General features: G+C 42.1%; 2 protein-coding genes across 2 annotated transcripts in view; both read left to right on the top strand.

Annotated features, from left to right (window-relative positions):
* The window catches only part of TSEN2 (tRNA splicing endonuclease subunit 2), a 217187-nt gene that overhangs the window by 90150 nt on the left and 104374 nt on the right, over positions 1 to 22663 (top strand). The gene's annotated exons all lie outside the window — the stretch shown is intronic.
* The window catches only part of MKRN2 (makorin ring finger protein 2), a 62394-nt gene continuing 44923 nt past the window's right edge, over positions 5193 to 22663 (top strand). Inside the window, exon 1 of the mRNA XM_066351050.1 lies at positions 5193 to 5349. Coding sequence (XP_066207147.1) covers positions 5324 to 5349 — 26 coding nt within the window. The 5' untranslated portion in view covers positions 5193 to 5323. The remainder of the gene's footprint in view (positions 5350 to 22663) is intronic.

Here is a 22663-nt window from a genome sequence, read left to right as displayed (position 1 = left end):
TTTCAGAATATATATTTTTACTTTTTATCCAATCCCAGAGATTTCCCAGCTTCACTTTCTCCCACCTCCCTAATCATCAATCAATTTCATGTAACCCCCCCTTAATGTCTTCTCTTTGATTCTAACATATAAAATAAGTGGTAAAACTGCTATTTTCCTGAGCACTTTCTCAGTCTGTTGAGACTGCTTCCGGCAATTGTCGACAGTTTGGCTCAAATAAACTCATAAAAATTCTTACAGTTAGCACAAGGGAATGCCCTTGTTGATCAAGCTACCCAAAAGAAAATTAATTGGAGCAACCATGACAGATCGAGCAATTCAGCCTCATACTATTCATCACCAGAACGTTGCAGCCCTGTGTAAACAGTTTCAACTTTCTCGGGAAGCAGCACAGCAAATTAGTAAATCCTGCCCAAGGGGTCCTATACTACAATCTCTCCCTTCATTTGGAGTTAACCTTCAAGGACTCCTACCAGGACAACTTTGGCAAATGGATGTTACTCATATACCTTCATTTGGCAAACAGTCCTATGTCCACGTTACAGTGGATACATATTCTGGATTTATAGTAACCTCTGTCAGAACAGGAGAGGCTGCTAAGCATGTTATAGCTCATTGTTTGTGTGCATTTTTCTATTATTGGATTTCCTAAACTGGTTAAACTGACAATGCTCCTGCATATGTAGCAAAAGCATTTACTGTATTTTGTCAAACCTTTCGAATTATGGGTATTTCTTACAATCTTTAAAGTCAAGATATTATTAAAGTGTACCCAGCAAATATTTTAAGGTCAATTTAAAAAAAATTTAAAAGGGGGGAGTCATATCCTGGAACTCCTTATGGGTCTACTATATTATGCTTTTTACTTAAAAATTTTTAATTTCTTTTTAATGCTGATGAACAGGAGACACCAAATCTTTTTCTCCTGCAAACTTCTACTTTCTTTTATTTGATCCAGCTAATAACACTGTTTTGTCTTTTTCCAAATGCTCCAGATATATAGAAAAGGTTTATATAGGTGGATGGGGATCCTCAAACCCCTCAGCGAGATCTTCTGAGCATGGCTTTTAAGGTACCAAGAGGCAGAAAAAACCCAATAGAGATCAGGTGAACTACCAGCTTTTAGGATATGCCCTTAAAGGCTCCAATGCCCCAAAGGGGTCTCATAGGATTCCATCTGGGTCCTGCTTCAATAGTGAATAGGAAGGTCATTGAGCTAAAGCCTGCCAGGCTTACATGCCTTTGCTGTGAGGAAAAAGGGACACTGGAAGGTAGGCTTCCCCCTTGCTCCTCTAAGGGAGGGTTCAGTCTCTTCCAGCCCTGCTCTAGCCACCTATGACTTAACCTTGCCCAGAATGCTGGGGTTTGCCACTGAAGGCTGAAGGTGCCCAGGCCCATCGGCCCCATCTACGACACTGTGGACGAGCCTAGGGTATTTCTTCCAAGAAGCAGGTAAACAGATCTCACTTGCACAAGGACACTTAACTATGTCTTGCCTCAACAGTCAGGTTTTTTATTCTTCCCTCGAAGATCTCTGTTGTGGGTGTTGATAGTCCTATTTTCTGCTGCTTTGTTTAATATATAGTGTTTCCTTTATTCCTCCTACCTCAATGCCCCTCTCATATTTCAGACTGGGACATACTCCTAATTTAGATCTCTCTCTGCCCCTTTTGCCAACTTCTATTATGAATTTAGCTTTGCCACCCAGCTTAGTGTATCCCAAGGTTCTCTTTACCAAGCCACAGTCGCAGAGCTCCAGGGAAAAGCAACCTGGTCTCATCTCCTCAGGCAGAGGAGAACAGAAGCTCCATCTCCACACATGCTGCAGATGGCTTTTCCAGTCTACCTGAATCATTACCAGCTAGAAGCAGCAGTCATTGGGACTTGGACGTGAGCTGCAAAGTATAGAATTGTGACAACAATTCCAGTGCCATGAGGACTTTTCCTGGATGTGGACTTTTCCTGGACTCCTGCTCCTTTGACAGCTCCTAACGAACTGAACTGGGGTTGAGTTGCACTTGCAGGGATTTGGCATGGTGTTGGTGCCAACTTGGACTTGGTGAACATGTTAAGGCCACTACTCTTTTGTGGATTCCTGCTGTATTGGCCAAGAGTTTGCTTAAAGGCTTTAATCACTGTAAAAAAAATAGAAGACTGGATAAAAAAGATGTGGCACATATACACTATGGTATACTAATCAGCCATAAGAAATGATGACATCGGATCATTTACAACAAAATGGTGAGATCTTGATAACATTATACGGAGTGAAATAAGTAAATCAGAAAAAACCAAGAACTGCATGATTCCATACATTGGTGGGACATAAAAACGAGACTAAGAGACATGGACAAGAGTGTGGTGGTTAGGGGGTTGGAGGGAAGGAGGGAGGGGGGAGGGGGAGGGGCACAAAAAAACTAGATAGAAGGTGATGGAGGACAATCTGACTTTGGGTGATGGGTATGCAACATAATTGAATGACAAGATAACCTGGACATGTTTTCTTTGAATATATGTACCCTGATTTATTGATGTCACCCCATTAAAATTAATAAAAGTTTATAAAAAAAATTCTTACAGGTTTGGAAGTGTTCTTTACATTGACATCAGCATTCCAGGTTGACACTTTATCCACTGCGCCACGACAGGCCAGGTAGTTAGGACATTTTTTAAAATACCATTCAAAAAATCATCCAAAAAACCATCTAGATACTTAGGAATGCATCTAATAGAAGTTATCAAGACTTACATTGAAAACTACAAATTTTTCAATGCATTTCATAAATTCCTGAGAAAAATTTGAAAAATTCTAATCGGAAGACAATGTTTTTACAGCAAAATAAAAGAAAGAACAACATACAAGTATATGTTGTTCTTACAACATGTATAAATCAACACTGACAGCTATATGTTTTTACAACACATACAGGTTTCACAGATATAGTGTTGGTCAAAAGAAGACAAACATACTGAATTATTTCATTTATATCAAGGACAAGAACAATCTGAACAAATTTTTGAAAATAGAAGTGAGAATAATAGTTATCTTTGGAAGACACTGATTGGGAATGGTCATAAGGGAACCCTCTAGGGAATTGATAATGTTCTTTGACTTGGGTGGTGGTTTCATGAGTGTATACATATGTAAAAATTTATACATGTGTTTTACCTATGTAAAAACACATGCACTTTACTATGTGTGTTTTGTGCACTTTACTATAGTCTGTTATAGCTCAATGTTTAAAAAATTTTTAGCCAGACCTGTGGTGGTGCAGTGATTAAAAAAGTGGACCTGGAATGCTGAGGTCACCTATTTGAAACCCTGAGCTTGTCCAGTCAAGATACATTGAGAAGCAACTACTATGAGTTGATGCTTCCTGCTCCTTGTCCCCAACCCTTCTCTCTCTCTAAAATCAATAGATGAAATCTTAAAAAAAATAGTTTGAAGATAATTTTTAAAAATTTTAAGTTTTTTTAGGCTTCACAATTTTTATTATTGATTTAGGAGAGGGATAAACATTGATTTGTCGTTTTACTTATTTATGCATTCATTGGTTGATTCTTATATGTGCACTGACTGAGGAATCGAACCTGAAACCTTGGCATATTGGGTCTATGCTCTTACCAACTTAGCTACCATGACTAGGACTTAATGTTTAAAAACTTTAAAAATAATTTTTAAAAAAGCAATGGAAAAAAAAATAAAAAGCAATGGGAAGGTGGAGGGGGAATCAAGTAGGGAAGGGAGTCAAGAGGGACAAATATACAGTGATGGTAAATGATTTGACTTTAGGTGATGGGCACACAACACAACAACAACAAAAAGTGGCCCAACCTGTGGTGGTGCAATGGATAAAGTGTCGACCTGGAATGTTAAAGTAGCCAGTTCGAAATCCTGGGCTTGCCTGGTCAAGGCACATATGGGAGTTGATACTTCCTGCTACTCCCCCCTACTCTCTCTCTCTCTTTCTCCTCTTTAAAATAAAAAAAATATTAAAAAAAAATTTTAAACCAACAATTGCCTGAGCAGTGGTGCAGTGGATAGAGCATTGGACTGGGATGCAGAGGACCCAGGTTTGAAACCTCGAGGTCGCTGGCTTGAGTGTGTGGGCTCATCCAGCTTGAGTGAAGGCTCACCAGCTTGAGCATGGGATCATAGACATGACCCCATGGTCACTGGCGTGAGCCCTAAGGTCACTAGCTTGAAGCCCAAGGTCGCTGGCTTGAGCATGGGGTCCCTGGCTCAACTGTAGCCTACCCCACCTCAAGACACGTAAGAGAAAGCAATCATTGAACAACAAAGGTGCTGCAACGAAGAACTGATGCTTCTTATCTCTTTCCCTTCCTGTCTGTCTGTCTGTCCCTATCTGTCCCTCTCTCTGCCTCTCTTGCTAAAAATATAAACATTAAAGAAACAACAAAAAGCAATGAGAAATCATTGAAAGAGTTAAAGGAGGTTAATGACATAACCCAATTTATGTTTTAAAAATAGGTTTTGTGTAACAACAGATGATGAGGGCAGGAGCAGAAGCCAGAAGACCAGTTAAGAGGCCATTTCATAGGCCCACGGAAGGAGTGATGGTTGCTCAGACAAGAACCATGAAGGTAGATATGAAGACAAGAGGATGCACTGGAGAGCAGGATCTGCAGGATATAGAAAAACAGAAGTGTCAAGGATATCTTTTTGGGTTTCCACCCTAGGAAATGGAAGACAAATAGCAGGAATGCCCGTTAAGAAAATGACTAAAACTTGGGACGGGAATCAAGATTTTATAGAAGAGCAACTGGGAGAAGACTAAGGAATTCCTGACTTGCGAAGCAAGGTCTGGCGGAAATACAGTAATTGAGACAGGGCCTGAGAATGGGACCCAGGGAGTGTACATTTAGACTTAGGTAGGAATATTTGGGGTCAAGACACGCAGAGGAGAGGTGGGAGCTTAGTTCTCGGTAGAGGAGTAGCGATTCTAGGGACGCGAGAGGTCGCTAAGGAACGCTCTTTGAGATAGGGTAGATCCGTAGGAACTAACAGCGGGAACACGGACTAAGACTAGCAGAACTGGGGGAACTAGTTAAGCTCTGCCCAGGAGGGCTTGTAAATGAGGGACAAGGAGCGCGGAAATCGGGGGTCGGCGCCGCTTCACCCCGGGGCCGGAACCAATTGTGACGGCGGCGAAGTTTCCAGCCGGCGCTACAAAGGTGCTACTCGAGAGGGCGGTGTGCGCCGTCTTGACGCGGCCGCGCGGTAGGGGCAGGGCCGAGGCAGCAACGGCGGCGGCGGGAGTGAGAGGCGGTAGCGGGACCACGGCCCTCCAGCCCGACCGCCATGAGTACAAAGCAGGTCACTTGCAGGTTAGTGTGCGCTCCGCGGGGTACCGGAACGCCGAGCCATTTGGGGCCTCTTTCCTTGGCCGACCTGTGTACTCCAGTGCTGCCAGGAGGGAAACTGAGGCGGTAGCGGATTCGTGGAAAGTTGCTCAGCTGTTCGAGGTCCGACTTTTCACAGTGGAGCTAGCCCTGCGGCCCGCTGGGAACCTGTGGTGTGGGGCCGCGTTTCGTGGCGGAGACCCGGGATGAAGCCAGCGCGGGGGCAGCGCGGCGAGTTTGAAGCGTGGTCCCTGTGGGCTAGCCAGGGAAGGACGTGCTAGCCAGGGCCGTGCAGGGCGCAGGGCCATGGGAGAAGGGCTCTTGTAATTTAAGAGTTGAGCTGGAAAAGAAGATTTGGAATCGAATAAGGGTGTGCTAAAAGATCGTTTACAAATGGGGATGTGGTGCAGGAGTAGGTTGTTAATCGATGATAAGGGCCTCAAAGAAGCTGAAGCTCGAAAGCGGCCTTCGTTTCCTGAGAGTTTGAAGACCGACGATACATCCTAAACTTACAGAGAATAAAAAAGCCAAGTAAGCATTGTTGTGCCGAAAATTACAACGGCAGGTAGTATTTTTTGAAAGTTTTAAGTGCTCCGCATTGTCTCTAGACTTCACAATAACGCTATTAGGCAGATAAAATTCCAGTTTTACAAAGCAGGAAACAGACTGAAAGAGGTTAAGTGGTACTCTTATCTTACTGAGACACCCACTGACATGGAGAAATGCAAAGGTAATGGATGGATGGTTGTAGAAAATTCAGAATCAGATGACTACACTGTGATTGCTCCTGTAAAATGGAAGTAGCTTAGTTGTGTAACACGTTACCTCATCCCTTTGTAAGCTTGTAGCTTTACCAGTATTGGGAGCCTCGTCTTACTGAACTGATATTTGGAAAGGATACATTTTATTTTTATAACTGGTTTCAGTAAAACTTGTCTGGGAACATTGCTTAAAGAAAAGTTAGTTTGATTATGTAATAAAGTTTATTTAACTATCATTTATTATTATTATTTCTCTTCATTAGTATGAATAGTTAAGAAGTGACTATGTAAAGTGTTTTCTGTTAGTAGTAGTATATATTAACTGTTCAGTCAATATCCAATGTCCAGGTGACTTATGTTAAGCAGTTGTCAGAAATTTGCACTTAGTGTCCATAGGAAAAACATGTACTAGGCTACCTGTACTAGACAGTCTTTTGTAAAGAAGTGTATGTTTATTTTTATTTGTGTAAATAACAGAAATGCTTAAGAAAATGACTAAAACTTGGGACAGGAGTAAAGATTTTATAGAAGAGCAACTGGGAGAAGACTAAGGAATTCCTGACTTGTGAGGCAAGGTCTGGTGGAAATACTGTAATTGAGACAGGGCCTGAGAATGGGACCCAGGGAGTATAAATTTAGACTTAGGTAGGAGTCCTTGGGGTCAAGATGCGCAGAGGAGAGGTGGGAGCTTAGTTCTCGGTAGAGGTGTAGTGATTAACCTAAAAATAAATTTTTTTCCGGCTGGTTGGCTCAGTGGTAGAGCGTCAGCCAGCGTGTGGATGTCCTAAGTTTGATTCCCAGTCAGGGCACACAGGAGAAGTAACCATCCGCTTCCCCTCCTCTCCTCCCTCCCTCTCTCCTTTCCCGCAGCCATGGCTTGATTGTTTTGAGCATGACTACACAGGCGCTGAGGATAGCACCGTGGAGCTTCCACCCCAGGTGCTAAAAATAACTCGGTTGGTTGCCAGCATTGGCCCCAGACAGGGATTGCCAGTGGATGCTGGTCAGGTTGCATGCAGGAATCTATCTCCCCTTCTCTCACTTAAAAAAAGAAATCTTTGCCCTGGCCTGTTGGCTCAGTGGTAGAACATTGGCTTGGTGTGTGGATGTCCTGGGTTTGATTGCCGGTCAGGGCACACAGGAGAAGCACCACCTGCTTCTCTAACACTTCCCCTCTCACTTCTTCCTCTCTCTCTGTCCCCCTCTCCCTCTCTCCCTCTATCTCTTTCTTCCTTTCCCCCTTTTGCAGCCATGGCTCAATTAGAGTGAGTTGCCCCCTCTCCCCAGGTTGGCTCCATGGCCTCCCTCAGGCACTAAGAATAGCTTGGTTGCTGATCAAAGGAGCAACGCCCCAGATGGGCAGAGCATCACCCCCTAGTGGGCTTGTCAGGTGGATCCCGGTTGGGGTGCATGTTGGAGTCTGTCACTCTACCTTCCTTCCTCTCATTGAATTAAAAAAATATATCTTTTTAGAGTGAGAGGCAATAAGCATTTATTTGAGATTAAAAAAAAAAAAAGCCTGACCAGGCAGTGGTGCAGTGGATAGAGCATCGGCCTGGGATGCTGAGGACTCAGGTTCAAAACCCCGAGGTTGCTGGCTTGAGCGTGGGATCATAGACTTGACCCCATGGTCACTGGCTGGTGCCCCAAGGTCACTGTCTTGAATAAGGGGTCACTTGTTGTGCTGGATCCCCTCTGCCCCCCCCCTCCCCATCAAGGCACATATGAGAAGCAGCCAGTGAACATCTAAGGTACTGCAATGAAGAATTGATGCTTCTTATCTCTTTCCCTTCTTGTATGTGTGTGTGTGTGTGATGCTTCTTATCTCTTTCCCTTCTTGTATGTGTGTGTGTGTGTGTGTGTGATGCTTCTTATCTCTTTCCCTTCTTGTATGTGTGTGTGTGTGTCTGTGTGTGTGTGTGTGATGCTTCTTATCTCTTTCCCTTCTTGTGTGTGTGTGTGTGTGTGTGTGTGTGTGTGTGTGTGTGTGTGTGTGTGTGTTTCCAAAAAGAAAACAAATGAATTGCTATTTGGTAAGTACTGATTCAGGCAGAAAACCAAGTAATTTTTCAATTAGGAAACAAAGACAAGGGATATTTAGGAGAAAGAAGGGGAACAATTAAATCTATAGAAGGAAAGCATTTCTGTTGATGAAGATAAGCTAACATAGTGATGCTAATTTTTACGTGGTGGTTTTAATTAAATTCCTAGTCATATCTGCTTTCTTGTTATCTTTGCAAGAAGTTCTTTGGGGTACAATATTGCTTTAGGCCCAGAAATAGTTATTTTGCCCTGTGTAACATTACAAAGGCTTGAAGCATAAGACATGCAAGGCAGTACCTCTGGGATGGCAGCTGCACCTCTATGTTAAAGGGGCTCCATTTATATATTTTTACACCCCCGTTGGAGCAATTTCTTAGTCATTATGAACTGTAGCAGATTCTGGCTATGGCTAAAGTGAGTCCACAGAGTAGTGCACATTTATATAATGCTTTATAATTGAATTTCAACTGTGTAATTTTATAGATTGGGAAATCTTATACTTAGAAAGAATTGAGACTTGTCCCAAATTTAACATTTAACTGCAGGAACTTACATCAGCATAATCTTGGTATTTCCTTCTGCTCCAGGAGATGGCCTGACTTGAAAGCTTTAGTCTGAGTTTCCCCAAACAGAGGCATCCTGCAGGATGTTCTTGCACATAAACTAAGAGTGGGTTGGAATGTTGGGAAGGGATCACTTCTGTTTAAGTGTAAATTGATTTTGTTGGGGGGTTTAGAATGAGCTGGGTGCTCTTTGATTTGCTTTACCAGCCATATTAGTTGTAACCCAGCAACCACGACTAGTCGATAGATTGTGAAACTGAGCCTCAACATTGAAGTAATTGCCCAGTGCCATTCAGCTTCCAGGTGTCAGAGCTGTGGCATCAGAGTCCTTGTTCTTATAGACTCTATGGCCCCTAAATAATTTTGGGAAATACTAAATGAAAGTTTCTTTACTGCAGGAATTTTCAAAGCTTTTAATATGCCTATATGAAAGGAAAACATGCAAAAACATAGTGAGTAAAGGAAGTTCACTTGCCAAAGGGTTATGAAGGAATCAGCCATCATAAGGACTGCTTGTCCAAATAAAAACAATACATATTTAAGTGAAAAAAAATTGCAGTATTACCAAGAGTATCAAGTTTACATTAGTGTGTTTATGGTGGAAAAGCTTTTCTCACTTTATTATTTTATTCACTAAAGTCTTCTCTCCAAACATTAGTAACGTAGGAAATGTTCAGGGTGTGATTTATTTGGGGAACCAGACCTAAACAGATTTCTTTGGTTTATCTCAGGGCACAGAGTGTTAGTGGTTTATGTTCCTGACTGTGGAATGGGATGCGCATGCTTATTCTGAATGGCATCAGGACAGAGTGTTAGTGGTTTATGTTCCTGACTGTGGAATGGGATGCGCATGCTTATTCTGAATGGCATCAGGACAGAGTGTTAGTGGTTTATGTTCCTGACTGTGGAATGGGATGCGCATGCTTATTCTGAATGGCATCAGGACAGAGTGTTAGTGGTTTATGTTCCTGACTGTGGAATGGGATGTGCATGCTTATTCTGAATGGCATCAGGACAGAGTGTTAGTTTGGCTTTCATTCTAATATACATTATATCTCTCCAATAGATGGACAAGTATTTTGATTCCCAAACTCAAAGATACTATATGTTTATTGTCTCGAATGGCAAGAATGGCAACTCACAGTTGTGTTGTTAGTCAACTCTTACTGATTCTTTGATGTGCAACTCTATCCAAAAATCTCATCTGGGATCATTTTTGCATATTCGCCTTCCTAATCATCTCTTCTATCTTTTTTTTAAATTAAATTTTATTTTTTTATTCAGTGAGAGAAGGGGAGGCAGAGAGACAGACTCCCACATTTGCCCTGACTGGGATTCACCCGGCAAGCCCACTAGTGTGCTATGCTCTGCCCATCTAAAGCATTGCTCTGTTGCTAGACAACCAAGCTCTTAGCGCCTGAGGCAGAGGCCGTGGAGCCATCCTCAGTGCCTGGGACCAACTTGCTCCAATTGAGCCATGGCTGCAGGAGGAAAAGAGAGAAAAGCGAGAGAGGAAGTGTTGGAGAAGCGGGTGGCTTGACCAGGAATTGAACCTGGGACATTCACACACTGAGCCAACGTTCTATCACTGGGCCAACAGGCCAGGGCCATCTGTATCTTCTAGTCTGTTTTCAGAGCACTGGTACAGGCCTTTATTATAGCTTAGTAAGCAATTTTTTGTCCTTCTCAAGTCCCTTTGTCTTATTACAAGTAGAAGGCCTAGAATTTCAGTTTCCTGAGAGAGTCAAACATAGAGGTTTTTATTCTTTGAAAGTAACAAACATGAGGTATCTTGTCCAGTAAGTGGTAGGAAGAACTTGAACTCTAGAGTTGAGCAGTTTTGGATTCTGATCCTGATACCACCTGTGCCAGCTTTCTCATCTGGAAAATGGGATGGTAATACCTATTCAGCAGGGTTGGTTAAGTTGTGAAATAATAACAACAAACCATCTTGGAGCATTTACAATGTGTTCAGCTAAGCATTTAACATAAATTATCTCAGCTAAACCTTATGGTAGTTGATCACAGCAGTCTATGGAGTACAGTTTGTATAGGCCCTGGCAGGTGACTCAGTAGATAGAGTGTTGGCTCGGGTTTGATTCCTGGCCAGGGCACACAGGAGAAGCGACTATCTGCTTCTTTCCCTCTCCTCGTCCCCCTCCAATCCCTCTCCCCTCGTCCCCTTTTTTTCTCCCCTTTCCCCTCCTGCAGCCAGTGTCTTGATTGGATCGAGCATGGCCCCAGGCACTGAGGATAGTTCGTTTGGTCCATGCGCATCAGCTTCAGGAGCTAAAAATATTTCGGTTGATTTGAACTTCGGCCCCAGACAGGGGTTGCCAAGGTGGTCCCGGTTGGGGTGCATGTGGGAGTCTGTCTCTCTATCTCCCCTCCTCTCACTTAACCCTTTGAGTAGTTAGTTTTTTTTCATGCTCACTGACCCCGGGAATGAATTTTTTTTCAAAAAATGAAATTATTTCCAGTTATAGTTTTATTAACTTAAAATCATGTTTGTTTGATAACCAATTTATGGAAACAAGAAGAACATACATTTGCCTTTTTTAATGTTTCCTTACACATTTTTTTTTTCTTTTTTTCTCTTGAAGTTAGAAGCGGAGAGGCAGACAGACTCCCACATGTGCTCGACCAGGATCCATCCGGCATGTCCACCAGGGGGTGATGCTCTACCCATCTGGGGTGCTGCTCCGTTGTGGCTGGAGACATTCTAGTGCCTGAGGCAGAGGTCATGGAGCCATCCTCAGCGCCCAGGCCAACTTTGCTCCAGTGAAACTTTGGCTGCGGGAGGGGAAGAGAGAGATAAGGGAGGAAGGAGAGAGGGGAGAGGTGGAGAAGCAGATGGGCGCTTCTTTTATGTGCCCTGACTGGGAATCAAACCCTGGACTTCCACACGCTGGTTGGTGCTCTACTGCTGAGCCAAGTGGCCAGGGCTGTTGCCTTACACATTTTTAAAATAAAAATTTTTGTATGATCATACTCTGGATGGTCAGGAGGCACAAGGACGTACATGAACATTCATACTACTCAAAGGGTTTAAAAAAAAGTACAGTTATTTTCATCATATTACAGATAGGGAAACTGAGGCTTGGAGATTTAAATAATTTGCTCAAGGTCCTGTAGCAAACTGTCTGACTTCAGAGTTTTTACTTGACCACTACACTGTATTTCATTTCCACTTATAATATGTTTATTTCAGCCTACTGCCATACCTACCATTAGCTCCTGTCCCCTTGACTGATCATTAGGCGTGGGAAAATATGTAGGAAAATGTAAAGGAAGGTGACAAGGAGATTATCCATATACTTGGAAATGATTTACAGAAGTGTTTTTGCTAGAGACAGGCACCATTAAAAGGCCTATAAAAAACCCCAGATTGATTCTATTTTTTTGTGTTTGTGTGACAGAGACAGAGAGAGGGACAGATAGGGACAGACAGAGAGATGAAAAGCATCAATTCTTTGTGGCAGCTCCTCAGTCTCCCTAGTTGTTCATTGATTGCTTTCTCATACATGCTTTGACGGGAGGGGGGAGGGGGAGATGGGGGGTGGTCTACAGCAGAGTGAGTGACCCCTTGCTCAAGCCAGCGACCTTGGAGCTCAAGCCAATGACAATGGGATCATGTCTGTGATCCCACACTCAAGCCAGCAACCCCGCGCTCAAGCTGTGAGTCTGCACTTAAGCTGGATGAGCCCGTGTTCAAGCCAGTAATCTCGGGTTTTCAAACTTGGGTTGTCTGCGTCCCAGTCTCGATGCACTGCACCACTGCCTAATCAGGCTACTTTTTTTTTTATTGATTGATTTTAGTGAGAGAGGAAGGGAGGGAGAGAGAAATGGGAATATCAATCTGTTGCTGTATGTGCCCTGACCGGGATTGAACCGGCAACCTCTGTGCTTTGGGACTATGCTCTAAGCAACCAAGCTATCTGGCTATGACCACCCTTAACTTTTCTTGAAGGCAGTGATGGTGGTCTAGAAGTTATTTTTGAACCTCTTTAAATTTGAACTCAGTCATTTACAATAGCTTGCACGAAATTACCAGCTTAAAAATGGCAAAACTTAACTAGAAGCTCTGATTGGTGGTTAAATATATATATATTTTTAATAGGAAAGATAATTAGTGAATGCAATTTGGAAGGCAAATTTTTGAAATATGACTTGGGAGGTGGTGGTACAATTGTGAAAGGCAGCCTTGCATGATCAGTGCAAAAAATCTTTCCTCTTACATGCCTGATTAACAGTATGTGATAGAAGACTTCTGGTCGTCTCTTACCTTGATTTCTTCCAGGAAACCTTCTTGTTTAGTTTCTCCAAAAGAAACCATTAATGAAATATTTGTTAAATCTCACTTTTGTGGAACTGTTTATATAGTCACTTTAAGATTGTTCTGTTCCAGTATTTATGTATTTACTAATCCTGATAACTAACCTCTTTGTCATTCAGACTTGGCTCTTGGTACTGATTTTTTTTTTAACTTTTATATCTTCAAAGATAAAAGATTATCATATTTGAGGACGATTGAAATAGTATTTCATTCTTGATTTTGAGTAGCATTTTTAATAGCTTTCTTTTATATCTAGATATATATATAAAAAAAATTCCACTTTATAGAGGAGAGAGAGAGAGAGAGAGAGAGAAAGAGAGGGAAGGGGGGAGGAGCAGGAAGCATCAACTCCCATATATGTGCCTTGACCAGGCAAGCCAGGGTTTCAAACTGGCAACCTCAACGTTTCCAGGTCGACGCTTTATTCATGGTGCCACTACAGGTCAGGCTTGAGTAGCATTTTTCAGGAAGAATTATCTAACTGTTTAGAAGTGTAATATGCTTGTGTGTCCAGGATCTCAAAAAAAAACCCCTACCTCCATAGACTGGCTATTAAGACCCACAAGACTCAGTATATACTCTGTTGTACTCAGGGCTAGGAGTCATTACAGTGATGTAGTAAGGAGCAACAGCTGGAAAACAAGAACAAAGACACAGGGCAGCATCTGGAGAAACCCATGTATAGGCTTCCTACATTCAGTTTCTCCTATAAAAGGTCACCCACCATACTTTGCTTCTAAAAACAAAAAGGCAGCAGCTTTTATCCTAGGAAGCCAATTAGAGATTCGTTGCACAAGCTGGTCACCCTCTACTTAGTTACCATCCACCAAAATATTAGACTCCCAAGAGGAAAGCAGATATTCAGCATAGACCACATAGTACAGTTAAGACACAGTTAACCAGTCTTATCACTTAGGGAATTTTATAAATATAAAATTTATCACTGTAGAGAACTGTTTACTAGCCAAATTTCAGATGCTAGGCCTTTCTAAGAAAGTATACCTTTCTAAGGCTAGCAAGCTTAGACCTGCTATGTTAACTCTTTTTCTACACACTTAAAATCAGTACTGTGAATAACAAGATTCCTTTGGCATAGGACTTTTTAATAGAGTTATTCTTAAATTTCTTTAAAAACTTAAAAAATAATTTTTAGTTACAACTGACTTACAATATTATATTAGTTTCAGTGTACAATATAGTGATTAGATATTTATATACCTTACAGAGTAATCAACCTGATAAGTCTAGTACCCATCTGCACCATACATACTTATTACAATATTATTCCCTATACTGTGCTTTATATCCTTGTGACTTTTATGATTGCTTTTGTGTAATTCTTTTTTTTTTTTTTTCTGAAGCTGGAAACGGGGAGAGACAGTCAGACAGACTCCCGCATGCGCCCGACCAGGATCCACCCGGCACGCCCACCAGGGGCGACGCACGCCCACCAGGGGGCGACGCTCTGCCCCTCCGGGGCGTCGCTCCGCCGCGACCAGAGCCACTCTAGCGCCTGGGGCAGAGGCCAAAGAGCCATCCCCAGTGCCTAGGCCATCTTTGCTCAATGGAGCCTCGGCTGCGGGAGGGGAAGAGAGAGACAGAGAGGAAGGAGGGGGGAGGGTGTTGGAGAAGCAAATGGGCGCTTCTCCTATGTGCCCTGGCCAGGAATCGAACCCGGGTCCCCCACACGCCAGGCCGACGCTCCACCGCTGAGCCAACCGGCCAGGGCCAGGGCCACTTTTGTGTAATTCTTAATCCCCTTACCTTTTTCACCCATTCTCCTACCCCCTCTCATCTGGTGACCATCAGGGTTTTTTTTTGTATTTATGAGTTTTGTTTATTTTTTACATTCCACATGTGAAATCATACGAAATCATATGTTATTTGAATTTCTCTGACTTATTTCACTTAGCATAATACCTCTAGGTCTGTCCATGTTGTCACAAATGGCAAGGTTTCATTTTTTTAATGTATGAGTAGTATTTCATTGTATATTTGTATCGATCTTTATTCATTTGTCTGTTGATAATCACTTAGGTTGCTTCCATTTCTCCACTCTGTAAATAATGCTGCAGTGAATAAAAGGGTACATATATCTTTCAAATTAGTGTTTGGGTGGCGCAGTGGATAAAGCGTCAACCTGGAATGCTGAGGTCTCTGATTTAAAACCCTGGGCTTGCTTGGTCAAGGCACATATGGGAGTTGATGCTTCCTGCTCCTCCCTTCTCTCTCTCTCTCATTCTCTCTCTCTCTCTCTCTTATTCTCTCTCTCTCTCTCTCTCCTGTCTAAAATGAATAAATAAAGTCTTTAAAAAAATTAGTGTTTGGATTTCTTCAGATAAATTCCCAGAAATGGAATTACTGGGTCATGTGGAAGTTCTATTTTAATTTTTTGAGGAACCTCCATACTGTTTTCCACAGTGGCTGTACCGATTGGCAGTCACACCAGCAGTGCACAGGATCCGTCTTCTCCACATCCTCCCCAGCACTTGTTTGTTGAGTTATTGATGATAGCCACTCTGACAGGTATGAGGTGATATGTCATTGTGGTTTTAATATTTTAATTTGCATTTCTCTGATGGTTAGTAATGTTGAGTATATTTTCATATGTCTATCGGTCATCTGTATGATCTCTTTGGAGAAGTATCTACAGGGGGTCCGGGGTCCTTGGGTTATGACACACTTTCCTTTCTACGACAGTGGTGTAACCTGAATTTTGGTGTAAGTTGAAATACACGGTAACCTAAGTCACTTACCTATCTTAACACAGTTGTAAAATCATAATCTAGACCAGTGGTCCCTATCGCCCACTAGTGGGCATTCCAGCTTTCATGGTGGGCGGTAGTGGAGCAACCAAAGTATATAGATAGATTTAACTATAGTAAGTTGTTTTATAAAGATTTATTCTGCCAAAGTTAGCGAAAATTCGACATCAGGTACTTGGTAAGTAATTATTATATGCTTTAACTTGCTGTAACTCTGCTTTATAAATTTTATAAAGTAAAGTTTCTTCCCTGCTTTATAAATCACCATTACTGTGGAACCAGTGGGCAGTTAGAAAATTTTACTACTAACAGAGATACAAAAGTGGGCGGTAAGTATAAAAAGGTTGACTACCCCTGATCTAGAACATAAAAACACAACCAAACCACAAAAAAGGGAAACAGACATAAATATACTGTGTTGTAGTAACAGAAAAAAAATGAGTTAAAAAAAATTCCTTACCTTTATTCCTGTGGTTGGCTTGCTCACTGGAAGGCATTGCAAGGTGGGAGAGAGTGACCTGTTGGGAGGAGGGAGCTGGAGAGGCAGGAGAACCTGCAGAAGGTGCTGGAGATACTGGGTCAGGTGAGTCAGGATTGTCTAAGGAACATGCAGGAGACGCTGGAGGCGATTCTACCTGTACAACAGGTGTCTCATCTCGAGAAGCAGCTGATGGAGGGTACGGGATCTGTTGCAGGCCTCTCTTCCTTCCTAAAAAGTTGTTCCAGGCTAGTCTGTAAGTACAACATAGTCTATAAGTACGCTTATGGTGGAAGCCAAAATACATCTCAATTTAAATTTTTATGGGAGTGAGCATCAAAAACTCGAAATGTATTTCGAGACTATCATAACCCGAAGACACCCTGTATTGAGACCATCTGCTCATTTTGTATTTGTATTGTTTATTTATTTTTTGGGTGTAGAGTTGTATGAGTTCTTTATAAATTTTGAATATTAACCCCTTATTGGATGTCTCATTGGCAGATATCTTCTCCCATTCCGTAGGTTGTCTTTTTGTTTTGTTGATGGTTTTTGTTTCTTTTAAGATTTTATTTATTTATTTTAGAGAGGAGAGAGAGAGAGAAGGGGGGAGGAGCAGGAAGCATCAACTTCCATCTATTCCTTGACCAGACAAGCCCAGGGTTTCAAACTGGTGACCTCAGCATTCCAGGTTGATGCTTTACCCACTGCACCACTACAGGTCAGGTTGTTGATGGTTTTCCTTGCTGTTCAAAACCTTTTTAGTTTGATATACAGTAGTCCCTGAAAGGCAGACCTCAAGATGAACTGAAAACCTGAGGCTAGTGTGTTCCAAAAGGAAAGTTTATTTTAAAAGCACCTGGATGCAAGCGGGCTGAGACCAGCAAAAGAGTGTTAGTCCAAGCTCTGGGAGGAAGCAGTAGATATAGGGGTTCAGCATCTTCTGGCATTGGGGTTGGAATTGGCATCTGGCCTGGACATGCTCAGATTAGCATATTGGAATTGGTTGCCTTGGTTACAGACTGTCTCCTTTTCCCAACCCTCAGGCCCCTCATGATGGCCTTGTCTCAAGGACATTCCTCAGAACCTTCCCCGGGTGGGGGGGGAGTTGCTTAAGGGGAGGGGGAGGTTGGGCAAGGGAGATGCTTACTGAAGAAGTTGCTTTAATGGGAATTGGGTAAGGGGAATTTGGGTTTTAAAGGAACCGATGTAAGCCTAACATTCCAGCCTTTTGTTGTTTATGAAAAAGGGCCAAAGGTCTGTCTTCTGTAGTTGCTTCCTCCTGGTTAGGATCAGTGAAGTATTTATGGGAAGGGGGATGGATGGGAGTTCCCTGGTTGTTAAGGTGACCAACATTTTTACAATGAAAAGGAGGACAAAAATAAATTGAAGAAACAATATTGTAAATAAAAAACATTTTATTCATTGCAACAATAATACACTATAATATGATAAATGCGTAATAAAAACATTTGTAATATTTTATATTGTAATTATGCTATATGCCTGTTAATTTTTAATAATAATTATAAGAAAAAAAGTACTCATTTAGATACAAATATGGCACATCACATGCAATGGATCAACTCTACATCGATCGAATACGGACATTTACAGATTAGTCTTCCAATATCAAAAAGGAAGACATTTAGGAGGACATTTTTTGAGGGATGACAGAACTTACTAAAGGAGGACGATTGGTCACCTACTGGTTGTTGAAAGTGATTTTCTGAGGTCTGGACCAGAGCCTGATATGGGGTGCTAGCCTGAATTAACATAGTCTCTCTGATGGACCGGTTTATAAATGCCCTTAGTTAGTCCTGGAGGAAAGAAGAAAGGCATATAAGACATGGTCTGAAAGTTAGAGTAAGTCTGAGGAGGGATATGGGACCTATGAAAGGGAGTAGCCATGCCTGACCAGGCAGTGGTGCAGTGGATAGAGTGTTGGACTGGGATGTGAAGGACCCAGGTTAGAAACCTCGAGGTTGCTGGCTTGAGAGCGAGGTCGCTGGCTTGAGCCCAAGCTCTCTGGCTTGAGCAAGGGGTCACTTGCTCTGCTGTATCCCCCTGGTCAAGGCACATATGAGAAAGCAATCATTGAACTAAGGTGCCGCAACAAAGAATTGATGCTTCTCATCTCCTTCCCTTCCTGTTTGTCCCTATCTGTCCCTCTCTCTGACTCTGTCTCTGTCAAAAAAAAAGGGAGGGGGAGTAGCCATGAATACTAATTGAACTTGTTTAACAAAGTGTCCCAGGCAATAGATTGACATTCTCTTAGCTTAGCTGCCTTCTCTAACTAGGCCTGATTGATTGACATAGAAGCAGCATTCCTCTTCTAGGAAAAGGAAAAGGCAAAGTCCCCCTTTTTTGGCTGTGAGGATATCTAATCCTCATCTGTTTTGTAAGGCAATAGCTGTGAGGCAGTCTATCTGGTCTTGTAAATTGACTAAGCTTTTTGCATTATTATCTAGGCTTTCTTATAGATCTTCTGACAGGGTTTTGAAGTACTGCAGAGCAGTGGCTAGTCCTCATATACCTGTCCCAATCCCTGAAGTTATGCCAAGTGATACTAAGACAGGGATGAGCTGCACTGCCCTCCTATGCCAGAGTTGCTGCATCACTGAAATGTGTAGCAACTGGTTGTTGGAGGCTATATGAACAGTGGGAGATCCTGTCCAGTTAGGTAGGCATCCTCACCGCAGAGGGAAACTATTCCCTGTTGTGTTAGGCAGGGAGAGAGATGAATTGCGAAGAGGTGAGAAAGAGGATAGGGAGGTGTGCTCTTTTCTTGGGTTCTGCTGTCCAAACTGATAATGTACAATAGATGCTATTGCTGCTCCGATAAAGGTAGAGAGATGGGTAGTAAGTAACTTGTTTGGTGCAGTGAAAATGAGAGAGAACATGGGGATGGGAGGTGATCCAAGGGAAAAGGGTGAGGAAGGGATAAGAACAGTTAAAAGAAGAGGCTTGTAATATAGGAAAGGAGGAAAACCAGGCTGGTTGGAAGAAGTGACCGTTTGCCTCAGGAGACACCTGGTAGTCTTCATTGAGATCAATGTGTGGTTGGAAGTTGCAGAGTAATAGTAAAGTGGCATGCTGTTTTTGGCAGATGGCTGACTAAAGTGTTTCCTCAAGTTCTGGTGAAGCATAATGGGGCTTGATATAGTAGGAGAGTATGTAGAGCAACAGGGCCTTTTATGGGAGGAGAGTTAGGAGTGAGTGTTTTTAAACTATTGGTGTAAGTCTGGAAAAGTAGGGAGGCTCAGTAAGCTTGGGCAGTGATGTAGTTATCAAGAAAGGAGCTTGCCATTTCATAAAAAATAGTACCCTTTTATTCTGTATGGGCTAGGGTTGTTTTAATGGTGTCCCATTGAGTGAGAGGTACTGGAACAGCAGTATAGGCAAAGGACGACAGGGAGAGACAGAGCCAGCAATCCTGAGCTACAGTAGGATTTGTTTTATTCAGGAGGGAGTATGTGAGATAGTAAATCAGAAAGATTGTGGAAGGAAGGAACTGTTGTCTAAAAGTGAGGTTTTTCTTATCCTAAGATGGGGGTTGGTCAGCTGGAAATAATGAGGAAGGAATGGGTAATGGGGTGATTTTTCTAGACAGTAGAGAAGAGAGGGTGATCAATGGGTTGGTGGGAATACTGTGGACCCTAATAATTGAGATGGAGGAAGGAAACAGTCCTGAAAACTTAAGAGTGTCAAATATGTTCCGTATTTCCCCATGTATAAGACGCTCCCATGTGTAAGATGCACCTTAATTTTGCAGCCCGAAATTTGAAGACAAAAAAAAAGTATTATGTAAAATTATTGAACTCAAGTTTTATTCATCATAAAATTCATACAACTCCTCATCACTGTCAAAACTCCCATCCATTAGCTTGTACTCATCTGTGTCTGATGATGAATCACTGTCTTCATCACTGAGCACAAAAACAAGCGCGAAAAAGCAAGAAATGCAAGTAAAAAAAATCTACAACCACTGTATAAGACACATCCAGTTTTTAGACTCCAAATTTTTTGGAAAAAAGTGCGTCTTATACATGGGGAAATACGATAAGTGGCTCTCATATCTAATAGAAAATAAATGGCCTTACCGGAGACCTGTAGAGTTACCCGAGGCTCTGCCATTCAGATGGTGGAGGTGGAGGCCTGTGGCAAGTCTGGGCCACGTCAGTCTGATTTTTGCCCCAGGATGACAAGAAGTGCTATTATATTCAGGCCAATGCCAGGGAGAAGCCTGGACAGAAGGGGCGGCTCTCATGCTTTGAGGGACTTGTGGGCGGTCTGAATTCCAATGGCCCATACAACTAGAGAGAGGTAGGGTCTGGCTGGTGGCCTGGGATCGGGACAGGAGCAGGTCCAGTGTGTGCCTCCTCTCTGCACTTAAAAGTAGGCACTTGGGAAAGGGTTTTATTACAAATAGATACTGTTGGGGGTTAGAGGAGAATGACATATTAAGATTGACACTGCAGCCTGATCAGGCCGTGGTGCAGTGGATAGAGCGTTGGACTGGGACACAGAGGACCCAGGTATGAAACCCCCAGGTCACCGGCTTGAGTGTAGGCTCATCCGGCTTGAGCAGAGACTCACCAGCTTGAGTGAGGGGTCACTGGCTTGAGTGTGGGATGATAGACATAACCCCATGGTCGCTGGCTTGAGCCCAAAAGTCGCTGGCTTGAAGCCCAAGGTCACTGGCTTAAGCCCAAGGTTGCTGGCTTCAGCAAGGGGTCACCTGCTGCGCTGTAGCCCCCCAGTCAAGGCACATATGAGAGTAATCACTGAACAACTAAGGAGCCGCAGCGAAGAATTGATGCTTCTCATCTTTCTCCCTTCCTGTCCATTTGTCCCTATCTGTCCTCTCTGACGCTCTCTCTGTCTCTGAAAAAAAAAAAAAAATGCCATTGCAGGTAAAGTTGGCATAGGAATGGCTGGAAGCATCCCAGCAGGAATTGTGGTAGTATGTATTTCAGCTAGGCCAACATTGAATTTTAAACCTGGCAGTGTCTAGATTTAATGTATATAAGGTATGACTGCAGTTGAAGTAAGTTGAGATTTGTCCTGTGTGTCAAAGAGTGTAAATGGATTAAAACAGAGATGATAATTAATATTAGCAGGCGCTACAGTAACAGGGATTGCTGTATTGTGTCCACTATTAGGGGATTTTGAACTAGTCCAATGTGGTTGTAGCCCAAGTATATGTGTGAGAGTATATGTGTGAAATTAGCAGGGACCCCCATTAAATATGGAAAATTGGAGGGTATTGGCTAATGATGGCTTATCGAATGGCTTGAATTTAAGGCAGGAAAGGCTTGGTAAAGAAGTTGCCCCAATGGAAGTTGGGTGAGGGGGATTTGGGTTTTAAAGGAGCCGACTTAAGCCTAACAGTCCCATTTTTTTTTCTTTTGTTTCCCTTGTCCGAGGAGCTCTATCCAAAAAAATACAGGGGTGAGCAAAAGCAAATTTACAGTTGTTCATGTGGAAAATAATACATATAAGAGCTAATAATACAAGATTAAACGGTTTCATTAACTCCCAACTGCAAACCCACTCTGCCTACCACTATACTGCTAAGAACAATGTCAAAGTTGACTCCTACGTTCTCTTCTAATGTTATGGTTTCAGATCTTTACGTCTTTAATCCATTTTTAGTTTATTCTTGTATATGGTGTAATAAAGTGGTCTGGTTCTTTTCTTTCTTTTTTTCATGTATCTGTCCAGTTTTTCCAACAACATTTATGAAGAAACTGTCTTTACCCCATTATATATACTTACCTCCTTTGTCAAAGATTGACTGATTGTATAGGTGTAGCTTTATTTCTGGACTCTCTATTCTGTTCCATTGGCCTATGTATCAGTTTTTATGTCAGTACCATACTGTTTTGATTACTACAGCCTTGAGATATAGTTTTAAGTTAGGTGCCTCCAATATGACTTAAGATTGTGTTGGTTATTCAGTATCTTTTGTGGTTACATATAAATTTTAGGATTATTCTACTTCTGTGAAAGATTCCATTCGTATTTTGATAGGGGTTGCATTGAATTTATAGATTGCTTTAGGTATTAAGGACATTTTAATGATGTTAATTTTTCTCATTCATGATCATGGTATATAGCCTTCCATTTATTTGTATCTTCTTCAGTTTCCTTAATGTGTTATAATTTTCCAATTTTAGGTCTTTTTATCTCCTTGGTTAAATTTATTCCTAGGTATTTTATTCTTTTTGATATAATTGTAAATGGGATTTAGAATTTTTTCTCTTTCTGATAGTTTATTATGGCATATAAAAATGGAATCTATTTCTGAATATTAATTTTATATCCCGCTACTTTACTGATTTTTTATT

The sequence above is a fragment of the Saccopteryx leptura genome, chromosome 10, assembly GCF_036850995.1.
Source record: "Saccopteryx leptura isolate mSacLep1 chromosome 10, mSacLep1_pri_phased_curated, whole genome shotgun sequence".
Lineage (NCBI taxonomy): Eukaryota > Metazoa > Chordata > Mammalia > Chiroptera > Emballonuridae > Saccopteryx > Saccopteryx leptura.
The sequence above is the reverse complement of the archived record's forward strand: the minus strand, read 5'-3'. Positions and strand labels throughout refer to the sequence as shown.